Source organism: Mytilus californianus, unplaced genomic scaffold (assembly GCF_021869535.1).
Source record: "Mytilus californianus isolate M0D057914Y unplaced genomic scaffold, xbMytCali1.0.p SCAF_30, whole genome shotgun sequence".
NCBI classification, from domain to species: domain Eukaryota; kingdom Metazoa; phylum Mollusca; class Bivalvia; order Mytilida; family Mytilidae; genus Mytilus; species Mytilus californianus.
In genome coordinates this window covers 400,898-420,965 of record NW_026262680.1, presented here as the reverse complement: position 1 = coordinate 420,965, position 20,068 = coordinate 400,898, and the positions used below count along the sequence as shown (strand labels likewise).

Sequence of the window (20,068 nt, the reverse complement as noted above, 5' to 3'; positions counted from 1 at the left end):
TTTTTAACATGCTAGTTCACAAGGTAACAGTCACCAGAAAAACATGTCACCCAATACAGACACATTATTCTGACTCTGAGACAACCAGTCTTTGCTTTCACTCCTTAATGCTGAGTGATTAGCAGGGAAGCAGCAAATATCAGTTTTAAACAATTTGGTTTGACCCAGCCAGGTTAGATTGACCCACAACCTCCCACACCTGAGGTTAGCATGCTGCCATGAGACCGCCGAGACAGATTAAAAAAATATGAAACAATTCAAATGAGAAAACTAACGGCCTAATCTATAATAAATGGGGAATGTGTCCATGGGACACAGATGATGCCCCTGCTTGCATATATAATGTTATGAAGGGACATAACACTAGAACGGTAAAAATGATGCTACCAAAATTTTTATTGGTCTGAGTTTTGTTGTTATAAGCATTGTGTATAAGTTATAAAACATTTGGTTGAGGTAAACTTAAGTTATAGAATGGAAACGAAAAATTCAGCAATTTTTCCATTTGTAAAGGGACATAACTCTGGAACAGTAAAAGTGATGCCACCAAAGATCAAACTTGATCTGTGTTCTGTGGTAATAAGCATTATGCATAAGTTTCATAACATTTGGTTGAGGCAAACTAAAGTAAGAGAAAGGAAACAATTTTTGGATGTACGGACAGACATGGGTAAAACTTAATGCCTCCTCCGCTTTTGCGGGGGCATAAAATGGGTTTAGATGTTACTTGTCATCACTGTCAAGATGCTAAGCAAATATGAAGCCATTCTGTTCAATAGTACCAGAGAAAAGAGAGACAAAAATATTTTTTGGAGAAAACAGATGGATGGTCAAAGTGATTGCAATGCAGCCAAGCAAATCTGACATGTAAACTTCAAAATTTAGATAAATATTTATACACTTGTAAATTGTGTACAGTGTGAAATTAAAATCTATGACACACAATTATTTTTTTGTTTTGTGCTTACAGGGATTACCAAATTAATAAATGCCATTTTATAAAAATATTTATTCAAAAATATCATCACAGATCAGTATAAATTCAACATCATTAAAATATGTTAGTTTTTCACACATCTATATTCTCATTCATTAACAAGTACACAAATATACACATAAAGTAAAAACAACCTATAGGAAGAAATGAATTCAAAATAGGTCAATGGAAGTTAAATATTGCTATAAACAACAATTTATTAATAAATGCAAAAAGCAGAAAAAAATAGAATATTTGACAGCAAGTTCAAAGAAATGAACATTGTCATGAAAAGAAAATCAGATGAAGGGATACAAGATCATACATTAAAGATTAATGCTTAAAATATTGCAGAATAAAAAAAAACATAAACGCAAATCTTCTATGAATTAATTAGTATAATTATCTCAACATTATAAAATAAATTTCAAACTGAATTTCATTCTCATTATTCTTGAATCTATAAACTTTGCCTTTTTACATTCATTTGTTGTTCTATTATGATCTACAGTTGGAATAAGAAAATAATTAGTCACAAGTCCACTTTGCTGTCATTATATATCTTTTGATACAAGTTTGTGATATAACTTAATTTATACAAAATTTGATTCGTAAATATTCTTTTCACATTTCATCAAAAACAAAAAAGTTGCTAATATTGATAGCATAAATACAGATGGGTAAAGTTGAAGATTTATTAAAACAAGTTAGTCTGTAACATAATTCGTATAAATTCTGATTGGTCGACTTTCCCATCGCCATTAATGTCAGCTTCTTCAATCATTTCCTCTAAGTCTCTCTGTGCAAACTTCATTCCTGCTTCCGTACATATTTGTTTTAAATTGTCTAATGTAATAGATCCTGAATTGTCTAAAAATAGAATTAGAAATATGTAATAATTACAAACATGATGTATGTACGGACAAGAGTAAAGGTGGGGGCATAAAAATAATTTTTACAAATCTAACGATCCTACAATATTTAATTGACTTACAGAATGACATGTTGCAGATTATGTGAGGAGGCAAAAAACTGTAATTGAGCCAATAGAAAAGAATATCTGACTTTTCACTGATGTCTCTGTGTTTAGGGTAAATTATTTTTTTTAAATTTATTCTATGTTGGTTGCAAATAAGAAGCTATCTTCATGATAAATATTGCATTATGAACCAACCTTGTTTTAAGTTTTGAAAACAAATGTTGAGACGAAGTTTGGGCAACAAAACTCTGTAAATAGTGTAATTAATTTAGTTATTTATAACAGTTTTAGTTGTGTTATAATTGATGTTCTTCAGTCAAAGTGGCATAACTCTGACTTAACTTGGAATGATATTTTAATGTTCATGAGCTCTTTGTTACTCAGTAACTAATAGAAAAAATTCAAAAACAATAAAATGAAAATTGGAATGCTTCTTTGATAGTCAAAATATCTGTAAAAGAAGAATAAATTAGGTTTGAAAAGTCATTTTGTATGTTTGATGCAGTGAGCTATTTACTAACATAGTTTTGGTCTTGTGAAAATTTTTTTACCTGTGAGACTTGTCAATCACAAGTTGTCTCCCTTTTACCGATTTTGATAGCGATTTGACTTCGCTATGAAGTCAGTCGGCTGGCGAGATTTAGCGATTTTCAAAATTCTTTGGCGACTTAAATCGTCATTTCGCCGGCAAGATTATGGCCTGATTAGTTATTTATAACAGATTTAGTTGTGTTATAATCGATGTTCTTCAGTCAAAGTGGCATAACTCTGACTTAACTTGGAATGATATTTTAATGTTCATGAGCTCTTTGTTACTCAGTAACTAATAGAAAAAATTCAAAAACAATAAAATGAAAATTGGAATGCTTCTTTGATAGTCAAAATATCTGTAAAAGAAGAATAAATTAGGTTTGAAAAGTCATTTTGTATGTTTGATGCAGTGAGCTATTTACTAACATAGTTTTCGTCTTGTGAAAATTTATTTGGAATACCTATAAATTGTTCTTTCAAATTAACAACAAATAAACTGCTTTGAAATTTACATATATTTCTAAATCCTAGATTGAAACAAATTAAAGGACAAATTTAAATTTTGGCAAAATATGGCCTTAAACTTCAACTTTATCATAAAATATCAAAAGGTCCACACTTTTCTTCTATAATAGATCTATTTCAGATGCTTTAATCCTGACTTAAACTAAACTCTCTATGATAGTACATTATAGGCTCAAAAGTCAGCACTTTTGGAGATCTTGTCAAAACACAATGATTTTTTTCAATTTTTCAGACCTAAAACCTTAAGGATAGCCTTGGCCATTACCTATAGCTACAATCCAAAATTTTCTGTACCTAAAAGGTGGCATGGTTAAATACAGAGACACACAAAAACATTCTGCATTGGGGAAGGCGGCCAAAGTAAATAATGCTAAAAACTGTCATAAATGATTGAAAAATTGGACAAAACCTAACAATACAACACAAATAATGCATAATTGGGGTTCATAACTTCATAACTTGTAATATGAGGTGTCAAAAATGTTTTCTTTTGTATAAATAGTAATATGACAACTAATTATATGTGAAATTTGTAGAACCTTGTCCTGATTTAAAAAAAAATAATAATCTTAGGACCAATTCTAGCCCTTCTTGATCCTACTCATTTAAAAAGTTATTCTTCCTAGTCCCATGTTCTAAATTTTAAAGAATTGAGATTTATCTAATACCAAAAGCCAAATTTTTTTTCAAAAATATATATAAATTTTAAAGTCGACATTTGGGAATAAAATGCATTCTCCATCTTCTAAACATCATGATAGGTTAACAAAGTGCTAGAGAAGTAATATTCAACAAATGATATTTTTTTATTTCTTGGCAATGAAACAGCATACATGTAACATAGATAAGTTTGGGAAATGCTACACTTCACAACTTTTATATACCAGAGAAACCTATATTTTTGGCCACATATGTGCCTTGCGCAAAACTTGTCTGTCGTCTGTTCAGCGAAAATTTGACAAATAATTTTACCAGAAAGTTACCAGAAAGTGATCATTCATGACTGGTATATTGAAATATTCTACAATAATGGTGACTTCCTATCCAGTTATTGTCACTGTTTTATCAAAGAATTTGATGTATATATGTGTAGATTAGAGAGCAAAATACTTCTATCTTTAACCAAACACGGATCCACTTAGAACATAATTACCTACCTTGATCAAACATTTTGAATCCCTGGAGTATTTCATCATAGATGTCTCTAGCATCATCTTGTCTGTCAATGATGACTTCTAAAAACTCAACAAAGCTGATCTGGCTACAAACGTAATAAAAGTTATACATTTGAGAGCCAAAATTTATTCTCAGTAAAAGTACAGAGTTCCAATGTCCCCCCCCCCCTTTTGCACATATTTTATCTATCCAGGGGCGATAACTAAAAAAAAACACTTTCTGTTGTTGTTCTTTAAAACAATTTATAAATAAAAAGCATGTGCTGGGGACAAAAAAGTTTTTTTTATTGTATACTAAATATTTCAAACAGACCTTCAAGGGCATTACTTATAGTATACTATAAGTTTTATAAATAAAATGCTCCCCTGGGAGCAGCTTGATACGACCGCTGAGGTTGAACCCTGAACAGTTCGGGCAAGTATGGACACAACATTCAAGCTTGATACAGCTCCGAATTTGGATTGTGATTAAATATTTGACACAGCATAGGTTTCTGATACAGAATGAATGTGATCTAAGAACTTAAAATTTTTAATTTACCTATCATGGTCCAATATCCAAAATCTAAATACATACATGGTTAGATTCAGCATATCAAAAAACCCCAAGAATTCAATTTTTGTTAAAATCAAACTAAGTTTAATTTTGGACCCTTTGGACCTTAATGTAGACCAATTTGAAAACGGGACCAAAAATTAAGAATCTAAATACACGGTTAGATTCAGCATATCAGAGAACCCCAATATTTCAATTTTTGATGAAATCAAACCATATCATTATTATTTGCTTTTATATATATAAATAAAAAATAACCAACTTAAAATGGAAAATTTAAAGAAAAAAAAAAAGGAAAAAAAAATACCCCCCCCCCCCCCCCCAATTTTTTGAACCCCCTTATGATTCATCACCCCCAAACTCAATCCCAGCCTTCCCTTTGTGGTATGGTACCTTGCAATACAATTTCAGAGAGATCCATACACTTGAACACAAGTTATTGTCTGGAAACTGTAAAAATGCTTGTTTTTTTGCCCCTTTTTGGCCCCAAATTCCTAAACGTTTAGGGCAATTACCCCCAAACTCAAACCCAGCTTTCCGTTTGTGATATGAAAACTTGTAGTACAATTTCATAAAGATCCATAAACTTACACACAAGTTATTGTCCTGAAACTAGAAAAATGCTTGTTTTTGGCCCCTTTTAGGCCCCTAATTCCTAAAATTTTGAGGCAATTACCCCCAAAATCAATCCCAGCATTCCCTTTGTGGTATGGTACCTTGCAGTACAATTTCAGAGAGATCCATACTCTTGAACACAAGTTCTTGTCTGGAAACTAGAAAAATGCTTATTTTTGGTCCCTTATTCCTAAACATTTTGGAAAATTACCCCCAAACTCAATTCGAGCTTTCCCTTTGTGATATGAAACCTTGTAGTACAATTTCAGAAAGATCCATACACTTACACACAAGTTATTGTCATGAAACTAGAAAAATGCTTGTTTTTTGCCCCTTTTTGGCCCCTTATTCCTAAATTTTTTAGGCAATTACCCCCAAAATAAATCCCAGCATTCCCTTTATGATATGGAACCTTGTGGTACAATGTCAGAACATGCTTATTTTTGGTCCCTTATTCCTAAACATTTTGGAAAATTACCCCCAAACTCAATTCGAGCTTTCCCTTTGTGATATGAAACCTTGTAGTACAATTTCAGAAAGATCAATACACTAACACACAAATTATTGTCTGGAAGTTACAAAAATGCTTATTTTTGGCCCATTTTTGGCCCCTCATTCCTTAACTGTTGGTACCATAACCCCCAAAATCAATCCCAACATTCCTTTTGTGGTATTGAACCTTATGGTAACATTTCACAGAGATCCATTAACTTAAACTAAAGTTATTGTGCGAAAACCAAGGTGTCTTCGGACGACAAACCATGACGACGCCATACCAATATACGACCGCAATTTTTGCAGTCGTATAAAAATTGTACCCGTGAGAGTGCTAACAAGAACGGACAGACACACGGACGGATGCCCAGTATTTCCATGTCCCCCGCAACGTGTTGCGCGGGGGACAAAAATATTCAAGTTAATATCATCATATAAAATAACAGAATTATCTCCCTTGTTCGGACATGTATTTACAAAAAAATTCCTAGTCTTTTAGCAAACTTTTTAAAAATTGAAGATGGCATGGCAAATCTTTTTTAGCAGTTTTCTCACAGATCTGTGTAAAGATATCAAAATATAAATTCATGCAAGGATAAATATATTCCATATTAATGTGTGATTCTCTATTCGATATACAAGCATCAAATTACAAGTTACTTGTGCATTTTATTTGTGACCTCAAACAGTTAATAATATTATTAATTGAACTTTTTCCATGATTGAACATTTACCTATGCATGAGGGTTTCAAAAGAAGGTTTTCTAAGGTCTGTCATACATGGCAAATGGGCATCTATAGAAGTTTTACCTTTTTCCTTTCACACTAACATCTGAAATCATATCTTTGGCATCATCTCTTGAACATTTAAATCCAAGTGCTCTCATTGCACGTCGTAACTCTTTTGCATTGATATATCTGAAAATGATGAGTAAAGCTTGTAGTTTAATCATACATGTACATGTACCTGAGAATCTGAACTTTACATGTAAACAAAGGGCTATATTTTAACTAGTTTACCATAACACTTCTGAAATTCTAAGGTTTTAAGTATTCTTAAAAATGCATTCAAAAATAATAACATGATAAGGAAAGAAAGCTTACACCAATACATGTGTTTAGATTTATTCCTGCTACTGCACAATTGAATATGAACAGATGAATAAACTTATATTTCACATTTCCTAGATATTGAAATGAATATTAAAGCCTCAGGTTTGGGGTTTGCATTGTACAAATGTACCCTGATTGTCAACCAGCAGTGATAAAAACTTCATGCACAATGTATATCTGTAGTAAAATATGCGATGCCTCAATCTGTGCATTGTGCACAATGATTGACATGACACTTGTTTCTTCAATAAACATGCATCAGGTATGTACTTGCTTCAGATAAATATTTAAGAAAGCAAAAATATAAAACACGAGGGGAGCAATCTTGAAATCCTCCCCGATCTCCAATGGCTGACCAATAACAACTTTGATAAATAGTCATATTTCAGGTTTTCTACTTAGAACCACTTTTTTGTAAAAAAAATATCCACAGTAGGTTTGATAAATGGTTAATCTCCTTCATGAAAGTCTTACCCATCAGAATTGGCATCAAACAATTCAAAAACTACAATCAGGTCTCTAATTTCAGAAGAGGTTAAGTTTTTTAGGATTCTGTCTGTCACTTTGTAACCATGAATTTCTTTTTCATTCACAGGATGTTGTTTCAATAGATTAATTAGCTGTAAAATAACAATTTGATATTTAAACACTAGTATGTTATCGGTCTCACTAATTAGTGAAAAGTAGAATTTTAGCAATAAGAAGCAAGAAGAAGAAAAAAGTTAGTGACAAAATGCAAGAAAGTTTATATACTACTAAAACAATAAATTTATAGAAAAAGTCAATTAATTACAGTTGATTATTTACTGTTTTATAGTTTCAAATTTTGTTATATTTAGTGGCACTTGGTACAGTAGTCTAGTAATGAATTTTTAGTAAAAATTATTTGATTACATAATTTTTAAGTATGTATCAATTTGAACATTTTGTAACAATCGCATGTCCCATCCAATATATGTACATGTATATATGGACCTTTTGAGAAAGGAATTTTGTTAGTTATACATGTATACATATACATCCTTGTTTTGATTCTACTTGAAATAAAAATAAAGATTTATAGATTATATTATAATTTTGATTTATAAACTGTAAACTAAATATATCTCTTTAAACATATCCTTGATAACAAAAAAACACTTTCTGGAACAAATGAACCAATGTTTATTTTCTTCTCCCAGTATCATGAAATAATGAAAATATGCATACATTTAAAACAAAACCACACACACACTTTAATGCATGTGTCTCTATTTATTTGAAATAATCATTATTTAGATATCTTGATGCTAAATTTATTTCTTGTCGCTCCTTGATGCCTCTTGTCGCTATACACCCCTATTATAATTATAATTAATGAGACCCATTTGTTATTGATCATCTACATGTAGCTACATTTTTTGCTTTCTATTTTTTTTATACTTAATATAAAACATTAAAATAATAAAATGTGTACATTATGTATACATCTATCTTCTAGTAAGAAAAGTCAATTTTACATTATCCTTAAATTCCACATATGTATGATGCTTAATATGTATATGGCTACATGTTTTGTATATATAATCAACATACATGTACATCTATCTAATCGGTTAATTTAACAGGTGTAACACAAGAGGAACAGGACGCCTGAATTCATGTCGCCCATTCTTTGGTTTTCCCTGCATTTTTTTTATGGTTGTTTTTATTTTATTTTAATTGTTTTTCTTCAACTTATGCTTTTTGATTTTAATTATGTATTTTCTGGGACCTCAAATATTTTTATTTCTTATGTATCATCTCATCTCCCCCCTCCCCCACACACACAGGATTCTGCACATCAGACAGAGTAAAGAAATGCAGCACATAATACAAAAAAACTTAAGTATCTTTTACTTAAGTAAAATTAATCACCTTTTCTCTTGGAAGTGGTGGTGGTGGAATAAACGCTGGAGTCATTGGATCTCTTGGTCCTTCGCTAGTTTTTGTCTCTTTCTTTGATTTCCCCTTTTTACCTTTCCCTTTCTTTGATTTCCCCTTTTTCTTCGGCATCTTTATCTTATTTTCTTAATTGATTAAATCTATTGTTTGCACAAAGTTAATTAATTTCGGGCACCTGTCGCCGCCTTTTGAAGCTTTGTTGTTGCTGTGTGACGTAGGTGAAAACTAACGGCTTAATCAACATCGCAAAGGAAACGATAATACTTTCCGGTAAAGTTATTTGTTTACAGAAAAAAAATCGTTTGGCAAACTTTTTTTTTGGATAAATCTTTGTTGTGATAATTTCTTCTGTTTAAAAAACTATAAACTTGAAACTGTGAACATAATTTTATGAAAATATTAAATTGTAATTGAAAAGATTTTTTATCCAAATTTAGTGATTCCATGAAATTGATCCGACACATATATTGTTAGTATACTCATGATCACTCATGGAAGTGTCATATTGCCATATCATAATTCCATGGTGTACTATTTAAATTTTATCTTTCATAACTCAATGTCTTCGAATCTTTCCATCAGAGATTTCGACTACTTTGATTGTATGAAGTACCCCCAAATTTTGTACACTTTTTTCTCAGAATTTCTAGAACGGGTTAAATTTTAAAAATGGAAATAACTACATGGTAATTTTTAGTGAAATCATAATGAAAATAATTACAAGTTCATACTTTTAACGTTCTATGTTTCAATCTTTTGTTGTCGGTTCTCAGGTTTAACATACATGTTAATTAGCCACATTTATTTTCGATTGACTTTGGTCAGTGTCGTCTTTTTTTAATAGAAACTTTTCCAAACACAAATCTACGTTTTACCAAAAAATCACTTATCCCAAGTGTTGATGGCTGTTTTAAAATGTTTTATGTGAGTTGGTGAAATGAAATAAAATAATGAGCAATTTGAAGATCAACGGATACAACGATTAAACACATTATTATGAAGACACTGCATGATATCCCCGAATGAAAGCTTTTTTTCGGTTTATATGATTCAACGCCAATAAACACCTATACTGAATGCTCAGTCCGGATGAAAATATTTTTTCGATTACACGATTCAACGCCATGCTTAACACTTTAACCAGCAACTAGTGACTGATCATGTTGAAAATCGTTGTAATATTATCTTGATGATTGTTTGTCATAAGTGCACACGCACATCAGAATATCAGCTACCGAACATCTCCTGTCTTAAATCATCAATGTCGAAACACGTGCATTAATGAAATTTTTGAGAATTTACCATGGATACGAACGGTAAGCTATTTCTGTTTCACTTGTAAATCTGTTTTAGATGTGTATGTGTCATTTTTGTTTACTGATATGAGATAACTTTGCGAATATATGTCGATTTATCTAAATCAAATACAAAGATGTATATGATGCACGAAGACAGTAATGCTGTGCACACTATTGCTTCTCTACCTGCGTGCATGGTGCATTACAAAGAGGTTAATATGTATACCATGTATACAACAAACCAGTGTCATTGTATGAAACTTGCAATGGTTTGATTTTTCGATAGTTTTTGTAATGAACATTTTTACAAAATATTTCGAAACAGATTCAAGTAAAAGCGTGAGAATTACTTTTCGTAAACTATTTTATTGATAACTAAAACATTAATTAACCTGGATTTTGTCCACATTCATAATCGTTTTTGACAACAATAATAACGATCAATAAATAATCTGAATGAAAATATTCCCACTGGGACCTCATAATACTGTTGATATTGATTCATATCATATTCTATTTAATAAACAGAATTTAATGTCATAGTTATTGTCCAGTTTCTGTGAGTTATAAATGATCTAGATAGATTGATTTAATCTCACTTTCAAGTTAATCTAATCCTCAAAACCAAGTTATATTAATACATATTTCACATCTCACTAAAATTATTTTCCTTATAAGTTTAAGTTTGATCGATAAAAAAAAGGAAATACATGTTTTATTCAAATATAATGACTATATATTGACTGTGGGACATAACCATTTCTATTATTAATTCTAACAGCACGAAGAGAAATAGCCAATATAGACAGGGATATATTTATTTCTTACTACACTGGTATGGGACGAGTCACAACGAGGAAAGCGTTTTATCACCTTTTTTTTTTTGAATAAATGTAAAACCACTATGTACAGCCTTTCAAATTTTCAACAAATCCGAATGGAACCTTTTTTAATTTTCTTTTGTGTTTAGATGGAAATTGGCCATGAAACAGTTAAAGGGATGAACCAGAATACTATAGTGATCTTATATACGTCCAATATTATTATACAACGACAATTTTAATAAAAAAAAAAAAAACCCTCAAAGATCTTCTATCCCTCCGGCTCAATATCATTCCCCCTTTTCACTTCCCCGGTATATGAGGAAGTTGCAGATATTCAAAACAAACAACATATTTTTCTCTTTATAATCAACAGTTGTACATACATGTTCATGTTATCCACATTTATTGGTATTAAATGTAATTAACATACATCAACGCCTCATCTCCTTACAGCTCAAAGTTTGTACAGGCTTGACATTTTGATAAACGAAATTGAAACAGCTAGTACACAATCATCTGATAATTATGAAAAGTGATGCTACTGTTTACACATACCAGTCTGATGAGTAACGACTGCTTTATTGAAATCAACAACCTTGTACTACAGAATATATAGAATGGCCGTAAAGTCGATACACACGTGTTCCATAGCTTTAAAAATCATTAACATATTTGTAGTATTCGCACAAAATCGTATCGGTAATTAATTATCAGCTCTAATAAAAACTTGATGGACTGGGTAACGAATTACCGGTATTAGGCTACGTGAAATAGTCAAGAATTGTAAATATTCATATGTATGTATGTATAAGTTATGTTATCTTGTAGTTTGATATAATCTGACGTCTGACGCCCTTGTTTTTTTTATAAATCTTGCAGTCGGTTTTCTCGTTTGAATTGTTTTACCTTTTTTTTGTGATATCGGGATTATATAGTTTACACTACGGTATGGGTTTTGATTATTATTGAAGGCCATCGGGTGACCTATGGTTTCTTACATCTACGTCATTTAGTCTCCCAAGAATGCAGTTGTCTCATTGGCAATCAAACCAGTTGTTCTTAATTTTACATTTACATGTTATTAGTTGAAATAGGAATTTGAACTAGCTTTCATAAACTGAGTGTACTCTTATGCAGGTACCTTTTTTGTCTTCTTGTTAGTCTGCTTTGTTTTTAATTGCTGATTAATAACGTCAAGTGGCAGTTTAGTTGATTTTGTAACTGTATATAGTCACGGCCTTCCCAACTAAAATTTACAGTTTTACGCCACTTTCTGTATATGCCTGTCCCAAACCAGGATTCTGAAGTTTAGTGGTTGCCGTCTGTTTCACCTGTTTTTCGTTTAATATTTTTTGCTAAAACCAGGTCTTTAGCTTTTCGATGCAGACAAAGGAATCGCCCTGTCCGTATATCATGTGAGCGCAGTACCCCTTAACGGATCGACCGAAATTTATGAAACTTTAAACAGTAACTGTTGTAGATCTAGAACACAATACCCGAGGATATTCATACAGAAATATAATCCTTGTCCTACACTATGTCCAGGGGCGGATCCAGCTATTTATAAAGGGGGGGTCCTAACCCAGGATAAAGGAGGGGGGGGGTTTCCAACTAAATGTCCCCATTCAAAAGCATTGATCGTCAAAAAAGGGGGTTCCAACCCCCGGACCCCCCTTTGGATCCACCACTGATGTCTCCAAGAACTTGAAGTCTGTAAAATTGAGTTTGCTCCGTTTCCTTTTTTGTGAATTTTTAAAGACTTTATATTTTAGGTATACAGTTTACTATATAACTGTGGGCAATTTTTTGCGAGTTCACTCACAGTTCGAGCTTTTTCTGATGTAAAGTGTTTCATATTTGTCAATCTACCGCACATGCATCTCTTTATTTTCATATGAAAGGCCGTACTGCAAAATAATCTATGAGACAACTTATCACGAAGTGCGTTTCCTATTGATAGGTCGTCATACAGCTTATATGAAAAATTCATTATAAGATTTGCACAATGAGTATTCTGGCGATTCTAACATATGATATATATAAGCTTCCCGAATACACATAAAATATTTGCCACTGGCATTAAAGCTGGAAAAGGGAAAGGGGGGGGGGGGGGCATTTCGATCATTCTGAGGTACAGTGAGCAGCTGGTAAATCCAGTACACAAATCCTTTTCATATACATAAAATACTGTAAAAATCATACCCAATCATCTTTTTTTTTTTTTACAAAACAACCAATTACATCTTAAAATAATATTAAACATTTCAGATAATTATGATATAATAAGCAACCTTATCACATAATTAATCTAAATTTCTCAACCTTATCATATATTATGAAGCTTTAAAAAGGTAACCTATTCCAGCGGTTCATCCCTACCAATCATTGCATAATAAGTGACCTCGAGCAGAAGAGCAAACGAAAGTCAATGAATGTATATTACGTAGGATACATAAATATGGCACGCCGTTTTGATATTTATTCAATTTTCAAGATGTTTTATAAACTAAATGATGTATGCTATAAAGAATATAAGATATCTTTTTAATTTCAATTAGATAAGATATATCATAAATAATACAATATGTCTTATTAAATAACTTAATAAGATATCATGAAAATGGAGTAAATATTGAAAAGGCCTGGGCTTGCCAAAAATTAATCTCCCAACAATTAAGCAACGACCACGTTGAATATTATAAATGGATTGAAAGATGACTGCAGTGACAATCACACTGAAAGCTCTTGGCTTCTATTTTTCATATACAATTATCAGTCACATATAATCCTTCTATTTAAGGAATGACTAGAAAGTCTCGGAAAATATTAAAATATGAAAAGGCTTTAGTTGTTTGCCATTTTTGAGCAATGTTACATTACATTTTGCCCCTAGCATGCATGCTTGCTGACATTTGTGATAAAATCGATGTATTCACTTGTACATTGTACAGCAACACATGTAAATCAGTATAATATATATTTATGGATATTCATGTTTTCAAATTGTTAATAAACAGCTGTTTAAACAAGAATAATTATAGGAAAAAAGTCGTGTTTTTGTGTTTTTGTGTGTTTAAGAGGGATGCAATGGTAAATATAACAGCAACTAAACAGCACATTCAGAAAACCGTTAAAATATTTATCAAGCCGGTTCTCTTTTTCTTGTTTATAACACAATTGAATGCCCTCCCCCCAATTTTCATTTATTTAACTTCATTTGTAATATGACTTCTAATGATTCTCACCGTTTTTAACGTTTTTATGAAGGCATTTTGACGGACTAGAATGTGAGCTGCAAATACCAAAGTTTGCATTTAACGAGTGTGTGGTCATTAACTTTCAATCAGGCATTTTTATGATGATTAACTTAAATATTTTCTTTAATCTGTAATTTGTAGATGCAGACGAGAAAGTTATCATGACAGGCGGTTCTTTTGCAAATGAAGACACATCTTTAGTGGTATCAACACAACCAAAAACTATTTCCAGAAGGGAGAGTGAAGCCCGGAATAAATCGGCTTTCAATGGACCATTTGATGACGCTCATTGTGAAAGAAATTGGTCGTCTGGAATATGTGCTTGCGGTAAAGACGAAAAAAGAAGCGGTAAGCGTAATTTTACACTAATATATTTACAGTAGGTGTTCATACATGCTAGCCTTTTATTGGCTGAAAGACGAATCATTTAATTCCGTCATATGCCTTCATTTCGTATGAAAGCAACCCATGCCGCATGACAGCAACACACTTGTTGTCAGGATTATAGACTTACTAGCTTCGCCTACGTTATTGATAAACACTATTTTTTCGCATTGTTCGTGTACTTCGTGCAAACTATTATGCTTTTTTAAAAAATCGCAAATTTTATTCATTTGAAAGAAGTACATGTAGTTGACAATGTATCTTTTTAAAATGAACAATTCATATAAATACATAACAATCATTATTATCCTATGATATACATTTACACTTATGAATGCAATTTGATAAATAATTTACGAGCTAACTTCTTTGAAATCGACATCTAATTCTTATGCCAATATCAGCTATATGACGTATTATAATTGATTTCACGTGGAATGTTACTGCTTTCATATCACTAGACAATTTCAAGTTTTTGTGTTTAAAGTTTTATTTTCAGATTCAAAATGGGAAAACGCATATATGTTTTCATTAGAAAATCTGTAAATATAAGAATTGAATGCTTTATTTTAAATAATTTATACGTAATGAAAGCAAGTGACTACCACATTTTTAGCAATAAGCGTAACATTTTAAGAAAAAAAACATTCAATTATAAAACAAAATGTTACATGATCTTACATAATCAAGGCATCTGTTACGTAAACAGGTTATAATTCCTTAATTAAGAAAAAGCTAAATTTAATATCCAATTTCTTAATCAACTACCGAACAGTTCTACACAAATCTTTCCTAAAATTTATAGACGCATAAATATATAGAGTGACTGCTTGTTTGCCTTATAATCAAAATGATGTTCTTTACTTGAGTAGACTTTTTAGCATTTTGGTGATTCTCGATCAGGCGAGATGAGTGAAGTGAAAATACCGTACAGAAGATTTAATCAGAAACATTTATCAAACTCTAATTTACACTGAACATAAAATCTACAAATGTTTATGATTAGGGTAGTTCCAATGTTCGTACCCCAAAATGAAAGTAATATCACGTCATTGGTTGCATTTCAACTGTTTAGGAGGTTGTACAATGTTGTAAGCCAATCACAACAAAACCCACGTCTTAACTGTTTCATATCTCACAAGCGCATTCCATTTCGGAAAAAAAAACATACTGGACCATCTCTAAATGTTGATTGCATTGCATGCATTGATTACACTGCGTCATGTTAAAAATATTTTTATCACTGTTGCATGTTAGTTATTTGTTGCTATGATTGCATTCTGTCTCATTGGTGTGTAACCCACAATTTTTTTTTTCCTCTTATTACTTTATTACAGAGGTTAGAATATACTTTATATAAATAGCAGTGACGATGGACCATAATAAGTTAGAAAAAGAATTTTAATAAATCATTGAATTATTTTTTCAGGTTGTTGTTATTTATGTTGCTGGCCTTATTTTAAATACATGATTGCAACAAGATTAGGAGAAACACCATTTATGGCTTTAATTCCATGTGCAGCATTTGCTTTAAGAATCAAAGTTAGAACTTTGTTTGGAATCAAGGTAAAAAAACTAAATACGTTTGCGATTCGATTGTTCCCGAAACCGTTGATAAGGGTTAATAAACAGAACGTCACAATTTCTAGGTTAGAAATAAGCCATGGACAAAGGAACAATAAAAGAGAGGGGAAAGATACCAAAGGAATATACAGACTCACAAGTCGAAAGCAAACTGACAATGCCATGGCAAAAAACGAAAACCGACGAAAAGTCAAACAACAGTACACAAAACACAACATAGAAAACTAAAGACTGAGCAACACGAACCCCACCAAAGACTGGGGGTGATCTCAGGTGCTCCGGACACGTTATCAGATCCTGCTCCACATATGGCACCCGTCGTGTTGCTCATGTAAGTACAAACCCGGTGATAAGTCTAATTCGGTTGGTCACATTCGATGAAAAGAGGACGGGGTTGTGTTTACAACAATTGGAATATATCCGTCGTCATCTGTGAAACAGATATATTCAATAACGGTGAACCAACTCGTGATGGCGTCCATAAAATTTTCGAAGGTGAGAAAACACTACACAGAAAAGATTGAGCGACATGAACCGCGCTAAAACTGTCAAACACTGGTGCTCATAAAGGATAATACGAAAACGTGTGACGTATATGCAGCCGCGTTTATTTACTAAAAATGGTATACATCAATGAGACAATAACCCAGAGACAAAAAAACCCAACAAGTTATATAGAGGCGACAACATACAGGCTTCTACAATATATGTTTTCGTAAAGCTTTAATTCAGCGAGCAATTTCTTTTCGCCAGCTTGTTTATGAGGCAACATCATATATAATTATTGCAAATGTAAGCAACGTATTTCACAGCAGGGCCATTTTCAAACTTTACTGAAATTTGACAAAACCATGTAAAATTTGCATTTTTTTTATCCAAATGTCTTGAACTTCATCAGCAACATGAAGCGCTGAATGTAAAGTTTTGAAGAACTTTTGAAATATATCATAAATTTCCAGTTGGGTATTTTATTTTGACTCTGTGCGTGAAACAAATACAAAGGAAATTGTCTTTTTCTCTTTGACATAAAATACTTTAAAAAGTACTCTTTTCGATACGTTTTGTAATCGTTTATAAACATTCAATATTTCTCACTTTGACATTGATTCATTGAATTAAAGCTGTTGTTTTTTTTTTTAATTTTTCATTCTTTATTGTATTTTAAAAAAAATAGTGCTGACCATTCAAACATTTATTTTATACTTTCAGGGTTCCCTTGTAAGTGATTTTTGGACCACGTGCTGTTGTGAACCATGTGCGGTGTGTCAGATGACAAAGGAACTTGATAGTATTGGCATGTAAAATGTCTCCGTCGACAGAACACGAGGATTTTGTCTCTATCTATGATTAGTGTCTTTTAGTTTAAGGGTCTCTATTGTTAGTGCCTATCTGTTAAAGGGTCTCTATAATGAATATCTCCATTAGTTCAGGGGTATCTATGATGAAAGTATTTCAGTTCGAAGGAGTAATCAAGTGTTCAAAGTCGGATATTGTAAACTATACTTAGACTTGTACAATGCTTAAGTTATCAATTTATTCAATTTTATCCATATTTTCTTTTATACGGAAACGAGGCAAATAAATATAAGGCACTTTGCATTACACTTATTCAAAAACATTTGAAAATTATTTTAAAAGAGTATGCATGATGATGTCCACATTTGCCGTGTGACAAATTCAAACGTATACAATTGTTTAAAGTAACTGTCATTTCTTGATGTTTTGTCGGATTTTCTTAAGCTACACAACAACATTCTCAAGCAATATACATTTTGATAGAACAACATCGTTTTTTCGAAACCTGTTCACCTGACGAAAAAAAGTGCCTTAAAGTTTGTCCGTGATGGGTGGAAATCACACACACAATTTGAAACAAGTCACAAACCCAATGAAAAACTTACTAGTCGTTCTGTTTCTAACTTTGACTTCATGAATATCCTCATTGTAGTTTTAAAAATACAATCGACAGCCTTGGATTTCGAAGTCAATATATTTAAAGAATCGTTTATCTAGAGTTCCAACTACGATTTGGCATTGCACAACATTGAGTAGATGAAAATTTTTTATCAAACAGATAAAAATATGGTTAAATTTAGATAGAACGTTTCATAGAAAGACAAATATAACAGTATCATAGGTTGTTCATAGTATTCATATCAATTTGTACATGTATTGTAAAAATGATTTTTAAGAAATCTTTTATTGTATATAGTGTTAATAAAAATTTCTACTCTTTTTGTTTCTTTGATTATGTGACAACACAGATGAGACCAATGGCGGATTTAAATTTCTATTCTATGAACGAGTGATGACAGACATCCCTTTTGGTACCTTCGAATTAAGAATTTTCTAAGATTCTTCGCTAAACGTAATTTTATAAGACATAACTGATGTTTGCTTAACGTCCAGAGGCAAATATTTCATGCATGTTAAGGCTGGACGGGAACAAATGAACAATAAATGCAATAGGTAGGTCCTGTAATAGAGGCCGTCCGGGATGAAGGTCGGAGAAATTTTGACTGCTACTAGAAAATGAGGGCATATTGGATAGGCCTGAAAGTTTGCCTTGAAACAGACCATCTACGGACTCCTCAAAGAGTTATTGCATAGGTTCTCTACGTGCAGCGAGCGTGGCACTCTCTCTACACTAGGCATCGGATTTAACGTCTCCGTTCTATCGAACTTGGCAGCGTACTTGTAAATCTCGCACAGCCGAATCGACGCACCACCTGTCGGAAAAAGATCAAAGTGACCATATTTCGATTCCCCAGTTGCTGTTCCATTTTATATTTATAACGACATAAACGCCCCTGTTATGTGATATAATAGTACGGAACATCTGCAAAAGGCGTTGTATTTGTACAATGCTACTTAATGCTTTTTATTTTTTTTCCAAGCAAAGAGTGATCAATTTTTACAAAAAGCCATAATGAATCTCTCAATTTCGCTAGTCTTTCAATTTTCGAGGTGTAATGACTAACTTTTGTTTTTGATGAATAAATAGATGGGATTTTTACGTCGATAAGCCAACAACCCCAAGACGTACGTCGTAGTTTTTGTTTATTGTCCATTTTCTATATTGTCCTTTAATTTAACTTATGTATCGTTCATATTTTTTTAGGGGGGGGGGGGCATGCTTTTATAGATCCCCCTTTTTTTTTAATTTTCCGGCTTTGGTTAAAGACATGCATAGTCCGAACAAGTTCAAATGTAATTTCTTGTATTATCGACAAAAGGTAATATATACAGCTGTTAGGTTGAAGATTTCTATTTTTCTCTGTCAGTCCCATGTTGGTAAATGTCTTTCCCTTTTGGTCGGTCCGTTATCAAAACATTATGATCGCCTAGATCTAGGACAAACTACAGGTCAATGTTTCCTTTATTTTTCCAAACACCTTGAATTTAGGACAGAATTTAAAAGAGTTCTATATTTGTACAGAATGAATTTGAACTGAGTACACAGAAACAGTTAATTTATGAGCATCTATGTAATTTTTCAATTTAAATATAAGACCCCAATTCATTTAAATGAATGCATAAATGTCTGTTCGGCATTTGGTTGATACGAAAATTTTTATAAATTGCAACTTCAAAGCTCCCCCATTCACACATTATGATAAGATTTAGATTGACCTTTATAAACATCTTGTTTTTGTAAAAATAATCAGACCACTGTATCAGGGACTAAAGGTAGGTCCAAAAGATTCTTTACTACAGATAGTTTTGCACTAAAAATAGTGTTCAAGCTAAAACTTTAATCGTCGTAGCATAAAATGTTTATAGAATATAGAGATCACGAAATTAAAGTATATTTTATTTATCACTATTGAACT

At 32.0% G+C, this 20,068-nt stretch overlaps 2 protein-coding genes across 2 annotated transcripts; one reads left to right on the top strand and one right to left on the bottom strand.

Annotated features, from left to right (window-relative positions):
* Positions 1–989: 989 nt before the first annotated feature.
* Positions 990–9,100, bottom strand: LOC127736374 (uncharacterized). The gene is made up of 5 exons (XM_052246886.1): positions 8,862–9,100; positions 7,440–7,585; positions 6,663–6,770; positions 4,169–4,272; positions 990–1,846 (listed from the first exon to the last, which is right to left on the bottom strand). The coding sequence occupies exons 1-5, from the start codon at positions 8,997–8,999 to the stop codon at positions 1,674–1,676; spliced, it is 669 nt and encodes a 222-aa protein (XP_052102846.1). The 5' UTR covers positions 9,000–9,100; the 3' UTR covers positions 990–1,673.
* Positions 9,101–10,010: 910 nt separating this feature from the next.
* LOC127736375 (placenta-specific gene 8 protein-like) lies at positions 10,011–18,470 on the top strand. Its single transcript, XM_052246887.1, has 4 exons — positions 10,011–10,204; positions 14,409–14,615; positions 16,081–16,217; positions 17,445–18,470. Exons 1-4 carry the CDS (start codon positions 10,192–10,194, stop codon positions 17,535–17,537), a joined length of 450 nt encoding a protein of 149 aa, XP_052102847.1. The 5' UTR covers positions 10,011–10,191; the 3' UTR covers positions 17,538–18,470.
* Positions 18,471–20,068: the final 1,598 nt, after the last annotated feature.

Bases quoted from the DNA above. Each gene is read 5' to 3' on its own strand.
- LOC127736374 (XM_052246886.1), bottom strand. From the start codon at position 8,999: ATGCCGAAGAAAAAGGGGAAATCAAAGAAAGGGAAAGGTAAAAAGGGG. The intron at 6,771-7,439 runs GTAAGACTTTCA...CATCATTTTCAG, and splicing joins TTTGATGCCAATTCTGATGG to ATATATCAATGCAAAAGAGT. The intron at 4,273-6,662 runs GTAAAACTTCTA...TTACGTTTGTAG, and splicing joins GTTAGTGTGAAAGGAAAAAG to CCAGATCAGCTTTGTTGAGT.
- LOC127736375 (XM_052246887.1), top strand. The intron at 14,616-16,080 runs GTAAGCGTAATT...TTATTTTTTCAG, and splicing joins TAAAGACGAAAAAAGAAGCG to GTTGTTGTTATTTATGTTGC. The intron at 16,218-17,444 runs GTAAAAAAACTA...TTATACTTTCAG, and splicing joins GAACTTTGTTTGGAATCAAG to GGTTCCCTTGTAAGTGATTT.